Below are 18,222 nucleotides of genomic sequence, written 5' to 3'. Positions count from 1 at the left end.
TTAGCTAATGGGGCCTCCTGCTGCCGCCGCGCTGCCGGAGCACGATTTCTGTTTTTATCCTGAAGCAAAGTTCTTAACCTGAAGCACTATTTCTGGGTCAGCGGAGTGTGTAACCTGAAGTGTATGTAACCCGAGGTACCACTGTATTTGTGTGTGTGTGTGTGTAATCTATAATAAAACATTTCCTCATTTTTGTATCTTTGTGGGAGGGAAATGGGTTTAACTCTGTACGTTTTGTTCTCTCCCTGGTCCTCCTCTGTTGGCTAAACTTCCACTTTTAAAAGGAAGCCAAGAGGGTAAACTTGGCTATCAGGGAGGGAGGGGGCAAACCCCGGAAACTGGGTGCCCCCGTGATGCTGCTGGCACTGCTCTGTGATTTTGGAAAGCTCTCAGATTTGACCGTTCCCTGCAGAAGGCGGCGTGTTGACAGGGCAAAGATCACCAGCCAGGGCCAGGCCAAACTGGGAGACGTCAGGCGCCCCTGAACACCCTCCCCCCACCCCCGGGAGACCAGGAAAAAGGTAGGACTGGGGGAATCCTAATCCCAGTTTGGGTTTGGGGCAGCTTGCTGGGAGAAGGGCTGCCTGGTATCACCCACCCAGGAACTGGAATTTGGCTGGGCGGCATTCTCGTGGTGAGAGGGACAAAGCTGCCATTTTAGGGACAGGGTTTCAGGGCAGGCGTCCGGGTCCTCGATCACCGGACCGGGCTTCTCTTTTCAATTTTTTTTATTGATTTTCCAGAATTTACAAACAAACATAAATCCTAACTTGTAATTATTCCACTCTTAAAAAAAAATAAAATTATTAGATTTTCCACAATGATAACACAAGCCACAAAGCAAAACGATAGACAAAAACAGGGGAAAAAGGAACAATAAACAGATAAACAATAACAACAAACTTAATTCTTCACAAATCCAACCTTTTAAACATCTGGGTTGACTTCCTCAAGTCCCTCCCTTCTGAGTTTCCTTGTAGTTAAAAGTAACAGCTTTCCAGTATCATTATTAAGCCAAAACAATTTCCAATTATAGTCCATCTCACTCACTTTTCTTAACATTCTAAATCCCATTTATTTAATTATAACTTAGTTTAATCCTAGGCCTATTTGTTTCTTTCAAGTGATTTCTAATTTTTTATATTGGTAATTATTCCACTCTTAATAACATTGTTATATTACTACCTCGAATCCCCCTGGCTGAGTTTTAATATATATCATTATAACGGTTTTCCAAAACAAATTTCTCATAAAATTTACTTACCGGTAATCAATTAACGTCTTTCTTTCTCTTCATTTAAAATTTAAACATGTTATTCTATAACATCACATATTTAAATCCTAAGCCTATCTAGAGTTTGCAAGTATTTCTATTTAAATTATCTTAGCATATTTAGCTACCGTATTTTTTGCTCTATAAGACTCACTTTTTCCCTCCTAAAAAGTAAGGGGAAATGTGTGTGCGTCTTATGGAGCGAATGCAGGCTGCGCAGCTATCCCAGAAGCCAGAACCACAAGAGGGATTGCTGCTTTCACTGCGCAGCGATCCCTCTTGCTGTTCTGGCTTCTGAGATTCAGATTTTTTTTCTTCTTGTTTCCCTCCTCCAAAAACTAGGTGCGTCTTATGGTCTGGTGCATCTTATAGAGCGAAAAATACGTAGTCTTTGAATTTCCTCCATTCCTCCTGGTACTCCTCCTCCTTCTGGTCGCAGACTCTTCCGGTCAGGTCGGCTAGCTCCGAAAAGTCCATCATCTTCATCTGCTATTCCTCCACTGTTGGGACTTCTTGTGTTTTCCAATTCTTGGCTAACAAAACTCTAGCTGCAATTGTGGCATACAAAAACAATCTGACATCTTGCTTGGGCAATTCCAAACCTGTTATTCCAAGAAGAAAGGCCCCTGGTTTCTTAATAAATGTATATTTCAACATTTTTTCCAATTCATTATAAATTTTCTCCCGGCAGACCGGGCTTCTCGCTGCATTTTGAAGTCGTGGACTCCTAGAATGGTAAAGTTGGAAGGGGGACCCAAGGGTCATCTAGTCCAACCCCGCCCCCCGCGACGCAGGAATTGCAGCTGGAGAGTCCCTGACAGACAACCGTCTGAGGCTCTGCTGACCACCGCCTTCCGTGGTCGGAGAGCAAGCTGTGGGGTCGGAATGGGGACCCTGAGGGTCATCCAGCTCAACCCATCTCCGGAGGGAGTCCATTCCGCTGCTGGACGGCTCTTACCGTCAGAAAGCTCTCCCTGAAGTTTTGTCAGGGTCTAGGGACACAGGTGGCGCTGTGGGTTAAACCACAGAGCCTAGGACTTGCCGATCAGAAGGTCGGCGGTTCGAATCCCCACAACGGGGTGAGCTCCCGTTGCTCGGTCCCTGCTCCTGCCAACCTAGCAGTTCAAAAGCACGTCAAAGTGCAAGTAGATAAATAGGTTGGCCAGAAGCGGCTTAGTCCTGCTGGCCACATGACCCGGAAGCTGGACGCCGGCTCCCTCGGCCAATAAAGCGAGATGAGCGCCGCAACCCCAGAGTCGGCCACGACTGGACCTAACGCTCAGGGGTCCCTTTACCTTTAATGTCGGCAGAGCTCGGGGTGTCTTCCTCCAGCAAAAAGATAGTGGTTTGTGTTGTGTGGGCTCCTGTGATGTAATACATGGGCCCCGCCTGCTCCCTGAAATATCACGGGTTTGCTCCTTTCTATATATAGGTCGGCGGTTCGAATCCCTGCAATGACGGGGTGAGCTCCCATTGCTCAGTCCCTGCTCCTGCCCACCTAGCAGTTCGAAAGCACGTCAAAGTGCAAGTAGATAAATAGGTACCGCTCCGGCGGGAAGGTAAATGGCGTTTCCGTCCACTGCTATGGTTGGCAAGAAGCGGCTTAGTCATGCTGGCCACATGACCCGGAAGCTGTACGCCGGCTCCCTCGGCCAGTAAAGCGAGATGAGCGCCGCAACCCCAGAGTCGGCCACGACTGGACCTAATGGTCAGGGGTCCCTTTACCTTTTACCTTTCTCAGGACTCGGATCCACTCGTTCCGGGAGTCCTACCCTCTTGTGTCTTGTGTTAGAGATCTCCCTTACAGGGAATCCAACTGAGGCACTGGGGGTCTGGGGTCTGTAAAAGCCCCCACTGAATGAGACATTGGAGTTCTGTTAAAATCCTTGGTTCGTAATAGTTCGCTGTTGTTCACAAAAGACACACAGCCCAGTAGCTGAAGACACCAGAGGAGAATGGCATTTTGGGGGGCAAGTGAATTTCTGAAGTAGTCAACTTATGGGCATCTGGCCGTGAGTCCGGCTGTGCCAGCTTGCCAAGGTCAACTCCCTTATGTAGATTTGTTATCTGTGTAGACATAAATCTGAGGCTACAATTCTCCCTTTTCGCATGTAGGCTTGTACAGGGCTGGATTTAGGTTTGATGAGGCTCTAAGCTACAGAAGGTAACGGGGCCCTTTCTATGTCCAGCTGTCCTTTGTCAACAACAAATTGTCGCTGCTTTTTGTGTTGAATATATGGTAATTTATAGATCTCATAGGTATCTCAAGCCATTTGCGCATGTTGCCCTGCAACCAGTCCATGCAGAATGTAGGCACCCTATATATAGAAAGGAGCAAACCAGGGATATTTTAGGGAGCAGGCGGGGCCCGTGACTGACATCATAGGAGCCTACTCAACACAAAACACTGTTGCTCTAGGTAGGTTTATATTTCATTTGTTTTTTTATCTTATATTTTGGAAATGTACATCCGGTTTTTTCCCCTTTAATTTTTTGGGGGCCCCTAAGCTATAGCTTGTTTGGCTTATACGTAAATCCGGCAGTGGGCTTGCATCTATGTAGACCTCAGAACTTTAGAAGCGAGGTTTGTGCAAACCAATAATTTCTTTGGATTTCCTCTCCCCTTTGTCTCCTGTGTCTCATTGGAAAGATCCATAATAATAATAATAATAATAATAATAATAATAATAATAATAATAATTTATTTATACCCCGCCCATCTGGCTGGGTTTCCCCAGCCACTCTGGGCGGCTTCCAACCAATTATTAAAAACAATACAGTGTCAGACATTAATGTCTGTTTAATTCAGGCTTTGTCAGCCTGGTACCTCTAAGTCATGGGTAGGCAAACTAAGGCCCAGGGGCTGGATCCGGCCCAATCGCCTTCTAAATCCGGCCTGTGGACGCTCCGGGAATCAGCGTGTTTTTACATGAGTAGAATGTGTCCTTTTATTTAAAATGCATCTCTGGGTTATTTGTGGGGCATAGGAATTTGTTCTTTTTAATTTTTTTCAAAATATAGCCCGGCCCCCCACAAGGTCTGAGGGACAGCGGACCGGCCCCCTGATGAAAAAGTTTGCTGAGCCCTGGTCTAAGTGTTTTGTGCAGTGTGGAGTGGGAAAGTGTGATTGGAATCTATCTATCTATCTATCTATCTATCTATCTATCTATCTATCTTCTATCTATCATCTATCTATCTATCATCTATCTTCTACCATCTACCATCTATCTATCATCTATCTCTATCTATCTCTATCTATCTCTATCTATCTATCTATCTATCTATCTATCTATCATCTATCTATCTATCTATCTATCTATCTATCTATCTCTATCTATCATCTATCTATCATCTATCTATCTATCTATCTATCTATCTATCTATCTATCTATCTATCTATCTATCTATCATCTATCTATCTATCTATCTATCTATCTATCTATCTATCTATCTCTATCATCTATCTATCTATCTATCTATCTAATCTATCATCTATCTATCTATCATCTATCTATCATCTCTCTCTCTCTCTCTCTCTCTCTCTCTCTATCTCTCTATCTTCTATCTATCTTCTATCATCTATCTATCTATCTATCATCTATCATCTATCATCTATCATCTATCATCTATCTATCTATCATCTATCTATCTATCATCTATCTATCTATCTATCTATCTATCTATCTATCTATCTATCATCTATCTATCTCTATCTATCATCTATCTATATCTATCTAGCTATCTATCTAGCTATCTATCATCTATCTATCTATCTATCTATCTATCTATCTATCTATCATCTATCTATCCATCTATCTATCTATATCTATCTATCTATCATCATCTATCTATATCTATCTATCAATCAATCATCTATCATCTATCTATCTATCATCTATCTATCTATCTATCTATCTATCTATCTATCATCTATCTATCTCTATCTATCATCTATCTATATCTATCTAGCTATCTATCTAGCTATCTATCATCTATCTATCTATCTATCTATCTATCTATCTATCTATCTATCTATCTATCATCTATCTATCCATCTATCTATCTATATCTATCTATCTATCATCATCTATCTATATCTATCTATCAATCAATCATCTATCATCTATCTATCTATCATCTATCTATCTATCTATCTATCTATCTATCTATCTATCTATCTTTTGTGGGGCTACTGTAACTTCAGTTAAAAGCTCCTTTCCTCCATGCAAGGTCTGACGAGAGTTGTAATTCAAAACAATTGAACTGGAGGTCACCAGGTTGAGAAGCCTAGCTTAACCAATCCTTTAGCATCATGTTCTGCCTCCTCGCCTGATTCTGACATGCAGGCATCCGTGTTCCGTGTCTTTCCAGGCGCCTGGTCTCATTCCGGAGCCAGAGTCACGATGAGTCAGGACTACCGAGATCTCACAGCTGTGGACGTGGAGGATGACGACGACGAAATACAGCTCCGAAAAGGTGTGTAGCCAAGACGGGATTTTGAAAAGACGTGTGGGGAACTAGGTCCATGTAGGTAAAGGCTCGTAAGAAGTCTTCTCCTGGCATGCTTGCGAAAAATTGTAGAGTTGGAAGGGACCCAGGTCTCTTGGGCTTGCTGATCGGAAGGTCGGCGGTTTGAATCCCCACAATGACGGGGTGAGCTCCCGTTGCTCTGTCCCTGCTCCTGCCAACCTAGCAGTTTGAAAGCACACCAGTGCAAGTAGATAAATAGGTACCGCTCCAGCGGGAAGGTAAACGGCGTTTCTGTGCACTCTGGTTTCTGTCACAGTGTCCCGTTGCACCAGAAGCGGTTTAGTCCTGCTGGCCAAGTGATCCGGGAAACTGTCTGAGGACAAACGCCAGTTTCCTCGGCCTGAATGCGAGATGAGTGCCGCAACCCCATAGTCGCCTTTGACTGGACTTAACCGTCCAGGGGTCCTTTACCTGTTTTTTTATACCTTGTTCAACCTGCTGCAAGACAATACAGTGGTATCTCGGGTTAAGAATTCAATTCGTTCCGGAGGTCTGTTCTTAACCTGAAACTGTTCTTAACCTGAAGCACCACTTTAGCGAATGGGGCCTCCTGCTGCCACCGCGCCGTCGCTGAGCAATTTCTGTTCTCATCCTGAAGCAAAGTTTTAACCCGAGGTACTATTTCTGGGTTAGCGGAGTCTGTAACCTGAAGCGTCTGTAACCCGAGGTACCACTGTATTCATGGGGTCCTCGCGAGATGGACCAGGATCGTGACAGTTAGCAATGCTATGTTGACTAGTGTCCACTTTTCCAAAAGAGCAAAGACTAATTTGGGATTGATTCTTCCAAGAAATAAGCACACCATACGGTCAGATCTAACTCCTATTGTAACTCCATAAAACTAGACGTTTTCTCTGGAATTGGGATTGGGGTTCCTTGGGGCTACTGTGCCTTCAGTTAAAATCTTCCTTCCTTCCTTCCTCCCTCCCTCCCTCCCTCCCTCCCTCCCTCCCTCCGCTCCCTCTGCACCTGCTCTGCCTTTTAGTGCTTCCTGTTCAGTGACGCTGGGAAATTAGTCATGACGTGTCATGTGATTAGTCAGCAGTAAAAGAGGCAGAAGCTGTAAGGAGAAAGCCAATAATTAAGATTACAGGGGACCTTGTAATTACTGGGGAGGAAACATTTCAAAGAGCTGTGGAAAAACGCTGCTGGATAAAATGTGTGACATGTTTTAAGTCAACTTCCAGCTTATTGTGGCAAAGTCATGTCTCCGCATTCCTAAAGAGCCTACAGGAATAGCTCTGTGGCCATGTAATTATGGGCTACTTCGGACCATACTGTAGTAGGAATTTGTAAATCAACAAATCAGTACAGTGGCACCTCAGGTTACATATGCTTCAGGTTACATACGCTTCAGGTTACATACGCTTCAGGTTACAGACTCCGCTAACCCAGAAATACTACCTTGGGTTAAGAACTTTGCTTCAGGATGAGAACAGAAATTGCATGGCGGTGGCGCGGCAGCAGCAGGAGGCCCCATTAGCTAAAGTGGTGCTTCAGGTTAAGAACAATTTCAGGTTAAGAACGGACCTCCGGAATGAATTAAGTACTTAACTCAAGGTACCACTGTATGGCAAATTCAGCCCACACTTTCCCCTGTCTCATAATCCTTCTGCCTTCAATCCCTGTCCCTTCTCCACCTCCTCTTCCTCTCAAACTGTGGCCTGCTTTCCAACCTTCCTTCAGTCACCCTCTTTCTAAGCTTCTCCTCCATCTATGAACTCTGCTCACTCCCCGGCCTCCCCTACAAAACTCCGCCTTTCCTTTAGGGCCTGTGTGAAACCACTTTCCCCCTGGGTGACAATTTCCCCTTCCCTCAGAGAAGCTGGCCTGCAAACATCCCGACTGTTTTTGCTGCCTGGTTGCTTGGAATGCTCATAAACATCACAGCGTTGCAGCCAAGTGGTGTCAGAAGTGTCAAGCAACGCTGACAGATAAATTACTTGAGAAGATCTAAAACGCATGCTGGAGTTGAGGGTGTATTCCTGACCGATGTCCCTTCTCCTCAGCTTCCCAGAAACGCTCCCCGGGCCTATCATGGAGGCAACGGATCTGCCCCAGCCGTCGCCTGGTCCTGATCCTGCTGGGAGTGAGCACCATCCTCACCATCGCAATCATTGTCTTTGGCTCCAAAGGTGAGTGCTTCAAGGATTGAGGGATGACGTGGGGGAATGACATTAAGAAAATAATGAGAATGAGAAAAGGGCGGGGTGCAGTGGGAGAATATTGAAGATCAAGGGGGTAGGCGGATGTCCAAGGAAGGGATGAGTGTTCAATGAAAAGGCCTCAGGCAGAGAAAGAGGAGCGCAATGAAGGGTCTGAGTGCACAGCTGGAGTCCTATGCAGACACAGGAAGGGAGAACGTGGGAGGTGGCAGCTGTGGGGCGCCCCACCTACACCTCCCTCTCTTCTTCCCCCACATGTTGTGACTGCCCTTTGAAGTGGGGGTACCTTTGAAGGTGACCCTCCCTGCCCATGGACTGCCTTGCCAGAATGGCGCATGCTCTGGTTATCTCCCGCTTTGACTACTGCAATGCGCTCTACATGGGGCTACCTTTGAAGGTGACCCGGAAACTACAACTAATCCAGAATGTGGTAGCTGGACTGGGGACTGGGAGCGGCCGCCGAGACCACATAACACCGGTCCTGAAAGACCTACATTGGCTCCCAGGATGTTTCCGAGCACAATTCAAAGTGTTGGTGCTGACCTTGAAAGCCGTAAACGGCCTCAAAGGCCCAGTAGACCTGAAGGAGTGTCTCCACCCCCATCGTTCAGCCAGACACTGAGGTCCAGCTCCAAGAGCCTCCTGGCAGTTCCCTCCCAGCGAGAAGTGAGATTTCAGGGAACCAGGCAGAGGGCCTTCTTGGTGGTGGCGCCTGCCCTGTGGAATGTTCTGGGTTCCTCTCCTACTTCCTGCATGTGGGGAGTGGGGACCCTGTTGCAAAAGTTCAATAAAGATCAGGCTTACTAGCCGCTTTGCTTCTCAATATTCTCTGGTCGGCCTCTGTTATTTCCTCCTACCGATAGAGAACCTACATAAGGACTCTATACGGGCTTTTGGAGACCCCATAAAGGACAAAGGGGCAGTTTTTCTTATAACACCGGAATTCGCCGGTTGGCAGAGTGTTGCTGAGCTGATGTCCAGCTTGTGGGCTTCTTCTAAGCCGCACCTGCTGGACCACAGTGAGAACAGGGTGCTGGACTGGACGGGCCATTGGCTGGGTCCAGCAAACCTCTTACTACGTTATTGCATTCTTACCCGCACCGCAGGCAGTCAACGCAGCTCTCAGCTATCGGGAATGCGCGATACTCTCACAAGCCTGAATCAAAGTATTGGTGACGGAATCGTCTCCCTCCAGCAGAAGGGTAAGTAAAGGACGCATTGCGTACCCTCCAACATTTCTCCGATGGAAATAGGGACGTCCGGAGAAGAATGGCAGGTGAAGTGGATGGGCTATAATATGCTGAAATGGCTAAAATGGCCAGAAGAGTCAGAAATCAGGAAGACCAAAATTTTAATAAGGAATGGGGATAATTTATAACTTATCTTAAAAATCAGGCTGCCTCAACCTTGGCCCTACAGATGTTTTGAGACTACAATTCCCATCATCCCTGACCACTGGTCCTGCTAGCTAGGGATCATGGGAGTTGTAGTCCAAAAAACATCTGGAGGGCCGAGGTTGAGGGAGCCTGTTAAAGACCACTGTAAACAGTTAAAATCACTAGTGGTACCTCGGTTTACGAACTTAATCCATTCTGTTCCAAAATGAAGGTGTGCTTTCCCATAGAAAGTAATGCAAAACGGATTAATCCGTTCCAGACTTTTAAAAACAGCCCCTAAAACAGCAATTTAACATGAATTTTACTATCTAACGAGACTGTTGATCCATAAAATGAAAGCAATAAACAATGTACCGCACTCACACAATCAATCAATCAATTACAGTGGTACCTCGGGTTACATACGCTTCAGGTTACATACACTTCAGGCTGCACACTCCGCTAAGCCAGAAATAGTGCTTCGGGTTAAGAACTTTGCTTCAGGATGAGAACAGAAATTGTGCTCTGGCAGCGCGGTGGCAGCAGGAGGCCCCATTAGCTAAAGTGGTGCTTCAGGTTAAGAACAGTTTCAGGTTAAAAACAGACCTCCAGAACAAATTAAGTACTTAACCTGAGGTACCACTGTAGTAGCTGAACTGGGTTCCACACAGTCACAAAAGAAAAAAGAGCTGCAAAAACACAAACACAAAATAAATAGCAAGAAGAGACAGACCTCAACGTATCACTCAAAATGGAAGCGTGACACTCAAAACGGAGCACGTTCGGCTTCCAAAAAAAGTTTGCAAACTGGAACACTTACTTCCGGGTTTGCAGCGTTTGGGTTCCAAGTTGTTCGAGTACCAAGGCGTTTGAGAACCAAGGAACCACTGTCGTTGATTAGGTGAATCAATAAAAAACTGTTAGCAGCAACCGGGAATAGCATCCCTGGTGATTTGGGTGACGTGGTTTTAAAAAAAATGAGTGTTTTTTTTTTTAAGTGTTTATTAAAAACTTCAGGGAACAACCGCAGCTTCTCTGAGCTGTGATTTCTGTATTGGAGAATCGCTGCTGCCAGTCTGTGTCAGCAGCACTAAGCTAGGTGGAGCAAGGGTCTCCAATTCAGCATTAGATGGCTCTTGCAGTATTAGACCACAGCCCAAGTCCTCCTGTAATGTTTTTCTCCCGCTGAAGCTCCATTCGGCAAAGGTCCCCTGCCATGTTAATTAGAAGCTTCCCACTCCTTTTCGCTCCTTTCATTGCTCCCCGTTCAGGGCGAGGGCAGCATTGCCGGAGAATGATGCTGAACGCGGGAGATGCTGTGAACTTACAGAGGGGAATCATAGACACAAAATCCACACAGAAACACATCATTGCTTGCTTTAACTCGCTTGTGGGAACAACTCAGAGGCCGTGAAGGAAGGAAGGTTAACAGCAGAAAGAATTAGAGGACCCATCGGAAGTGACTATGAAAAGCAGTAGAAGTATGAGGTGATCAGAACCCTCTGAAATTGAAGCATGGGAAGTCCTATTTTAAAAATTATAATTTGGCAGAATATTCAGATTATTTGATATGTACACTGGTACCTCGGGTTAAGTACTTAATTCGTTCCGGAGGTCCATTCTTAACCTGAAACTGTTCTTAACCTGAAGCACCACTTTAGCTAATGGGGCCTCCCGCTGCCGCTGCGCGATTTCTGTTCTCATCCTGAAGCAAAGTTCTTAATCCGAGGTAGTATTTCTGGGTTAGCGGAGTCTGTAACCTGAAGCATATGTAACCTGAAGCGTATGTAACCCGAGGTACCACTGTATATGTATGGTGTGGAATATTTAATGTGATTTGATCGGATTGTTAAAGTGGAAAATTTAATAAAAATGATTTTTTAAAAAGAGAGTGATGCTGAATGCGCCACGATCAGTCCCCAAGCGCTAAGGAAGGCGACAGCGAAGGTTTGGCGGGGTGGGGGGCCGCAAGAGAAGACTCCAGCTCGGACCATGTTGCTACCCGACCCGACCTCTTTTGTATATAGCTGTTGTTTTTCTCTCTCTCTGCCGGGACACGCAGGCAGGCAGTCATGTTTTTCTTTGTTCTGACGAACGCTGAATCAAGTTGTAAATAATGCTCTCCTGAGTGCATCTTCCGTTGTGCGAACTCTGCAAAGGGCGTGCACAAGTCCTTGGAATGTGGACAGTTGTTTCTGAGGCTCGTGTCGCTAATTGACTGATACTGCGTTTCTACGGGAGGTCGATGGATCATCCGGAGACGTCGTGGGGGCATGATGGCATTTGTCTCCCTGGCAGTATCCTAACACTTTGTGCCTTGCAGGGACGGACACGGCCGCGAAGATCACGCAGCTGGAGGCAAAGGTGAAAAAGCTGACGGAGGAAGCAGAAGCGGGTAAGTTGGGGAGGGAAAACAGGATGCAATTTTTTTAAAAAAAAGTCCACTGAGAACTGGTGCAATTGCTTTTTTCAAGCGGTCACAAATTGGAGGGGGGGGTGTTTCATCTCCCCGGACATGGAGGTCCAGCTCCAAGGGCCTTCTGGCGGTTCCCTCACTGTGAGAAGCCAAGTTACAGGCAGAGGGCCTTCTCGGTGGTGGCACCCGCCCTGTGGAACGCCCTCCCACCAGATGTCAAAGAGAACAACAACTACCAGACTTTTAGAAGACATCTGAAGGCAGCCCTCTTTAGGGAAGCTTTTAATGTTTAATAGGTTATTGTATTTTAGTCTTTTGTTGGAAGCCGCCCAGAGTTGCTGGGGGGTATAAATAAATTATTATTATTATTATTATTATTATTATTATTATTATTATTATTATTATTTGGAGGTGCTTGTGCGAGTCTCCTTTTATTCCACACAACTCCTTCTTTATTCAACTCTTCCCCCTTTTCTCTCCCCTCCCTCTCTTCTCGCCTTTGCCAGCCAAGACACGACTCCTGTCCCAGATGACAACCTTGCAGAGGAGTTTTAGAGGCATGAATTGCGACTTGCAGAACTTCAAAAACAACCGGACAGGTCAGGAGTGCGGGGAGTCGGGGTCTGGAAAGCAGAGTGCTTGAGTGTTCAAGGCACTGTGGGAATGTTCAGGGTCCCAGAAGAGGATATACAGTATTGTTTATTCATATCATTCCTAACTTGCACTAGCAAGTTCCTTTACTTGTTTGTTGTTGAGTCATTTAGTCGTGTCCGGCTCTTCGTGACCCCCTGGACCAGAGCACGCCAGGCCCTCCTGTCTTCCACTGCCTCCCGCAGCTTGGTCAGACTCATGTTTGCAGCTTCAAGAACACTGTCCCACCATCTCGTCCTCTGTCATCCCCTTCTCCTTGTGCCCTCCATCTTTCCCAGCATCAGGGTCTTTTCCAGGGAGTCTTCCTCTTCTCATGAGGTGGCCAAAGTCTTGGAGCCTCAGCTTCAGGATCTGTCCTTCCAGTGAGCACTCAGGGCTGGTTTCCTTCAGAATGGAGAGGTTGGATCTTCTTGCAGTCCATGGGACTCTCCAGAGTCTCCTCCAGCACCAGAATTCAAAAGCACCATTTCCTTAGCAGAGTTCATTTCCCTTTACACAGCAGAAAACTTGTTGCAAACTCATATGGGTTTCTTAAGACAATACACAGTTCAATCTGGCTTGTCCAGGTTGAAATGCGTTCTAATATTTCCCCTTGAATCCCTCCTAAAAGAATAAAGACACCGCAGCCTTATTCATAAGCAATAAAAGGAAGTTTACTCACGATCAGGCAGAGCACAGTGTGATCCCTGAAGGCAGGCTTGAGGCCAGTGATGGCCAGACTTGGCCCTCCAGCTGTTTTGGGACTACAACTCCCATCATCCCTAGCTAACAGGACCAGAGGTCAGGGATGATGGAATGATTGAGTCATAAGATTTATACATCGATTCATAAGAGAGCCAGTGTGGTGTAGTGGTTAAGAGCGGTAGTCTCGTTATCTGGGGAACTGGGTTCGCGTCTCCGCTCCTCCACATGCAGCTGCTGAGTGACCTTGGGCCAGTCACACTTCTCTGAAGTCTCTCAGCCCCACTCACCTCACAGAGTGTTTGTTGTGGGGGAGGAAGGGAAAGGAGAATGTTAGCCGCTTTGAGACTCCTTAAAGGGAGTGAAAGGCGGGATATCAAATCCAAACTCTTCTTCTTCTTCTTCTAAGATTAAGGCATCCCTTGTCTGTAAAAACCACACACAAAGCGGTTTACAAAAAAGACGAAAGAGTAATATTGTGACTAAGAAGAATTAACAACAGCAATTCGAGGCTCTTGAAAAGGGATTGCAACATTCTAAAAGTTGAAAATAACAATTGGCCAAAAACAGATGAAAGCTCGCATGAATTTTCTAAACAACTGAGTAGGCTGAACATGTATATACGAAACCCTAACCACGAACCCCCTAACCCTAACCGCTACACAACCCTGGTTCGATCCAACATTAGTCAGAGAAGTCCCACTGAAATCGGCGGACCTCGGTTGTTTCATTGGTACTGCTCGGAGTCTGACTAACGCTGAATATCCCTCTTTCCTTTCTGTCTCCTGGCCCCCCAGAGGCCTGCTGCCCCAAAGGATGGGACATTTTTCGGAAAAGCTGTTACTGGGAGTCCCGACTCGGGAGGCCCTGGGAGGAAGCCAAGGCTGACTGCGAGGCCCGAGACGCTCACCTGGTGATCATCAACTCCTATGAGGAACAGGTAGGGGCCTGGGGATCTTACAGGTCTGCCCCCTGCGCTGTGGGTTTGGTGCTAAAAGGTAAAGGGACCCCTGACCATTAGGTCCAGTCGTGGCCGACTCTGGGGTTGCAGTGCTCATCTCGCTTTACTGGCCGAGGGAGCCGGCGTACAGCTTCTGGGTCATGTGGCCAGCAGGACTAAGCTGCTTCTGGAGAACCAGAGCAGCGCACGGAAACGCTGTTTACCTTCCCGCTGGAGTGGTGCCTATTTATCTACTTGCACTTTGACGTGCTTTCGAACTGCTAGGTTGGCAGGAGCAGGGACCGAGCAACGGGAGCTCACCCCGTCATTGCGGGGATTCGAACCGCCGACCTTCTGATCGGCAAGTCCTAGGCTCTCTGGTTTAACCGACAGCGCCACCCGCATCTCGGGTTTGGTGGTAGGCAGGGGTAAAATGTCGCCTCCATCCTTGCAGACTCACCTAGGTGTTAAGATCAACAGAGGAGGCCCTCTTAAAATCATAGAATGGTAAAGTTGGAAGGGAACCCCGTGGTCATAGTTGCGTGTACAGTCAAACCCCGGTTGTCAAACATAATCTGAAACGATCGACAATTGAGGCATGGCTTCCGATTGGTTGCAGGAGCTTCTTGCACTCAAACAGAAGCCGCGTCGGACTTGCAGCATCCGAAAAACGTTCGAAAACCAGATAATTTACCTCCGGGTTTTTGGCGTTTGGGAGCCAAAATGTTAAAAAACGAAGCCATTCGAGAACCAAGGTTTGACTGTATTGGTGATAATAACATATCAAAGAATGCATTCTATTGCAGAACATTGCTTTGCAAAAACGGGCATCTGGTGCAAATGTACAAAAAAAATTAGGTGAAATATAATATGCTGGTGAATTTTGCAATTTTTTTGCTGACAAATCCTGCAATTTTCAGTGCAAGTGTGATCTGCAAAAATACATACACTAGGGTAAGGTGTGCATAAGAATGCATATTAAAAGGTAGGTTATCATCGCCATAATATTAGGGATTTTTGTTGTTGTTGCAAAAATGTGTCAGTTAGTCACAATGGCATACAAATATAACCAGTCTAGCAGGTCAAATTTGCCCTAAAATCCTGACGGAATTTCATAGTTGCTGCTGTTGTTTTTAATTGCAAACTGATGTGCAAATGTCGAGAACTGGATTTAAGATTTAAAAAATGAGAAACAGAGCTGACCAATCCTAGCGCTGTCCTCTCTTTGTATTTTCTACTTTTTGTGCTTTTTTTCCTCACGCCAGCGATTTGTGGCCGTCCGTGTGCGCCCCCAGTTTATGTGGATCGGCTTGAGTGACGCTACCGGGAGCTGGAAGTGGGTGGACGGAACGCCCTACACCGTTCGCCAATCGTAAGTTTGCGGACGGCCGTGCGGCCAACCCATAATGCAATGTATTCACACCATACATTCAAAGGCCTGTGATACAACTTTAAAGAGTCTGGCTTCCCCCAGAGGATTCTGGGAGCTGTGGCTTGTTAAGGGTGCTTAGAGTTGTGAGGAAAGACACCTATTTCCCCCCCCCCCATGATGCCACTTCCTTTTTTAAAAATATAATTTTTATTAAATTTTCACTTTAAACAGTAATTTCAAACAACTCTCATTCCCTGCTGAGCTTATGACTTCCCTCCATCTCACCAACAAGATTTCCTTTTTCAAATCTATATCTCACAGTTGAATCTTATATTATAAAGTCCACACCATAGGGTTTATTTCAATCCTGCTAGTGTCTTCACACTTCTACAGTTATTATTTATGCAGTCAATGGATTTACTCCAGTCTCTTTGGAATTTTCAATTGTCCTGGTTTTGAACCTTGCAGGTCAGCTTTGCCAATTCTGCATAATCCATCATTTCCGTCTGCCACTCCTCCATCGCTGAGAATTCCCGTAACTTCCACTTTGGGGCTAATCGAGTTCTCTCCGCAGTTGTTGCGTACATAAATAGTCTCTGATCTACCTTTGCAGTTTCCTCTCCCGTCAAGCCCTGCAAAAAAGCTTCCGCTATGATGCCACTTTCAATGGTCATGGCTTCCCCCAAAGGATTCTGGGAGCTTGTTCAGAGCACTGAGACTTCTGAGAAGATGCCTGTTCCCCTCAAAGAACCACAATTCCCAGAATTCCCTGGGAAGACGAATTGGCTGTAGCTCTATGAGGGGAATTGGGTGAGGAATGGGTCTGCTGGCAACTCTCTCAGCCCCCTTATCCAGCCACAGCTCCCAGAATCCTTTGGGGGAAGCCATGCCACCATAGTTGTCAGGAGCTGGCCAGCTGCCAGCTTGAGAAAGCAGTACGCAAGAGGTAATTAACGGAAGATTTATTGCTGGGGACCACCTCCTTCTGTGGTCTATGTATGATGTTTTGGGGGGCGGTCTTGAGCTACAGGGGAGGCAGTTTCAAAAGTCTATATAAGAGCTTGTTCTGGGTTCCTCTCCACCCTCCCTGCGTGGGGTGAGTGGGGGACCCTGTTGCAACATTTTAATAAAGATCAGGCTTGCTAGCTGCTTTGCTTCTCAATATTCTCTGGTTGGCCTCTGTTATTTCCTCCTACTGATAGAGAACCTACATGAGGACTCTATATGGGCTCTTGGATACCCCATAAGGGGAAAAAGAAGCAGTTTTTCTTATAACAAGGGCATGGGGAGGTGGTCATCAAACTATGTGCTTTAGCCTTGTTGTAAGAAACTAACCCTAACACCTGTCCCTCTTGACCTAGAATTCAACCTCTGTGCCCATTCGCTAAGAATCTAAGTGCATTTTTCTTTTTTTTCTTTTTATATAAATTTTTATTAGTTTTTTAACATATCATTTTCAGCAGTAATTAAACATACTTTTACATCTTATTCAATTTTTTGGGGCTTCCACCAGTCCTGTCTGAAAATTTTCCAATCTAATCTCTTGGTATGCATTCCTTATCTTCCTTATTACATTTCAAACTCATAACCAATATCGCTATCTTTTTCTACTTTGTAACACCTCGTATATTTCTCCTCACAAAACTTCTTGTAGTCCTACTAGCGTAATTTGTTGATTACAGTTGCTCTTCAAATAATTCATATACTTCTTCCAATCTTCTGTGAATCTCTGGTCCCGCAGGTTTCGAATCCTCCCTGTCATTTTGTCCAATTCTGCACAGTCCATTAATTTCGTCTGCCATTCTTCTTTCCTCGGAATTTCTTCTTGCTTCCATTTCTGGGCTAACAATACTCTTGCCGCTGTTGTTGCATATAAGAACATAACCTAAGTGCATTTTTCACCCTTCCTTTCCGGGCTTGAACCTGGAGGTGTTTGAGAGTCATAACCCGCGGTTTCTCTTTTTTCCCTTCCAGGGACTGGGCCCCGGGGCAACCAGATAACTGGTATGGCCACGGACTTGGGGGAGGAGAGGACTGTGCCCACCTCCATCACGACGGCAGCTGGAACGACGACCACTGCTCTCGCAACTACGGCTGGGTCTGCGAGATGGAGGCAGTGGATTAAGGGGGGCAGCCGGCCCTTTGACCCCTGGCTCCAAGAAACTGAGTTCTCAACAGTTGCTGAAGGATCTGGGATCCTGGGGCAATGGGAGCAGTTTTGCTGCCTTCACCCCTGGGGAGGTTCTTCAGTTTCTTCTCAAACAACCCCACTTGACTACTGTGTCCTAAAACAGCCAGGCATACAAAGCCCTCCATACCTGACTGCTTTATTTCATATTTTTTTAACCCAAATTTTAATTTTCTACACCGGCAATGGGCACCCAGAACCTTGATTCCCCTGTTGTGACTCTGGCTCCAACCATTAACAACACAGCCAGTGCCAGATTGATACCTTTAAAGGCCCCTAAGCGCTTAAAGGATTTTGGTGCCCCCACAAATATCTAATTCAGAATGCAAACAAGAATAAACCGTGAAATAAAATTTTATTTTTCGAAATGAAACGAAGTCTACAGTAGGGTGGGAAATAATGTTTCTTTTTGCATACTTCGACTTTATCTGCATTTGGGGGGAAATTATCCTCCTTTTTCCGATTACAAAGTCTCTGATCAGATCCTCAAAACTAATCTTACGTAACACATCTGCTTCTATACTTGGTAGAGATACAGTGGTGCCCCGCAAGACGAATGCCTCGCAAGACGAAAAACCCGCTAGATGAAAGGGTTTTCCGTTTTTCGATGCGCTTCGCAAGACGATTTTC

General features: G+C 45.9%; 1 protein-coding gene across 1 annotated transcript; it reads left to right on the top strand.

The window, feature by feature from the left end:
* Nucleotides 1-373: 373 nt before the first annotated feature.
* LOC114582012 (asialoglycoprotein receptor 1-like) lies at nt 374-17,965 on the top strand. The gene is made up of 9 exons (XM_028702763.2): nt 374-521; nt 5,645-5,749; nt 7,813-7,938; nt 9,075-9,170; nt 11,668-11,739; nt 12,267-12,359; nt 13,890-14,032; nt 15,298-15,404; nt 17,379-17,965. The coding sequence occupies exons 2-9, from the start codon at nt 5,677-5,679 to the stop codon at nt 17,527-17,529; spliced, it is 861 nt and encodes a 286-aa protein (XP_028558596.2). The 5' UTR covers nt 374-521; nt 5,645-5,676; the 3' UTR covers nt 17,530-17,965.
* Nucleotides 17,966-18,222: the final 257 nt, after the last annotated feature.

This window comes from Podarcis muralis, chromosome 13 (assembly GCF_964188315.1).
Source record: "Podarcis muralis chromosome 13, rPodMur119.hap1.1, whole genome shotgun sequence".
In the NCBI taxonomy this organism is placed as follows: domain Eukaryota; kingdom Metazoa; phylum Chordata; class Lepidosauria; order Squamata; family Lacertidae; genus Podarcis; species Podarcis muralis.
This window is presented reverse-complemented; position numbering and strand designations above follow the sequence as displayed.

Excerpts from the sequence above, each read along its gene's own strand:
- LOC114582012 (XM_028702763.2), top strand. The coding sequence starts at position 5,677 with ATGAGTCAGGACTACCGAGATCTCACAGCTGTGGACGTGGAGGATGAC. Across the intron at positions 7,939-9,074 it reads CATTGTCTTTGGCTCCAAAG|GCAGTCAACGCAGCTCTCAG; the intron begins GTGAGTGCTTCA and ends CCCGCACCGCAG. Across the intron at positions 11,740-12,266 it reads GACGGAGGAAGCAGAAGCGG|CCAAGACACGACTCCTGTCC; the intron begins GTAAGTTGGGGA and ends CGCCTTTGCCAG.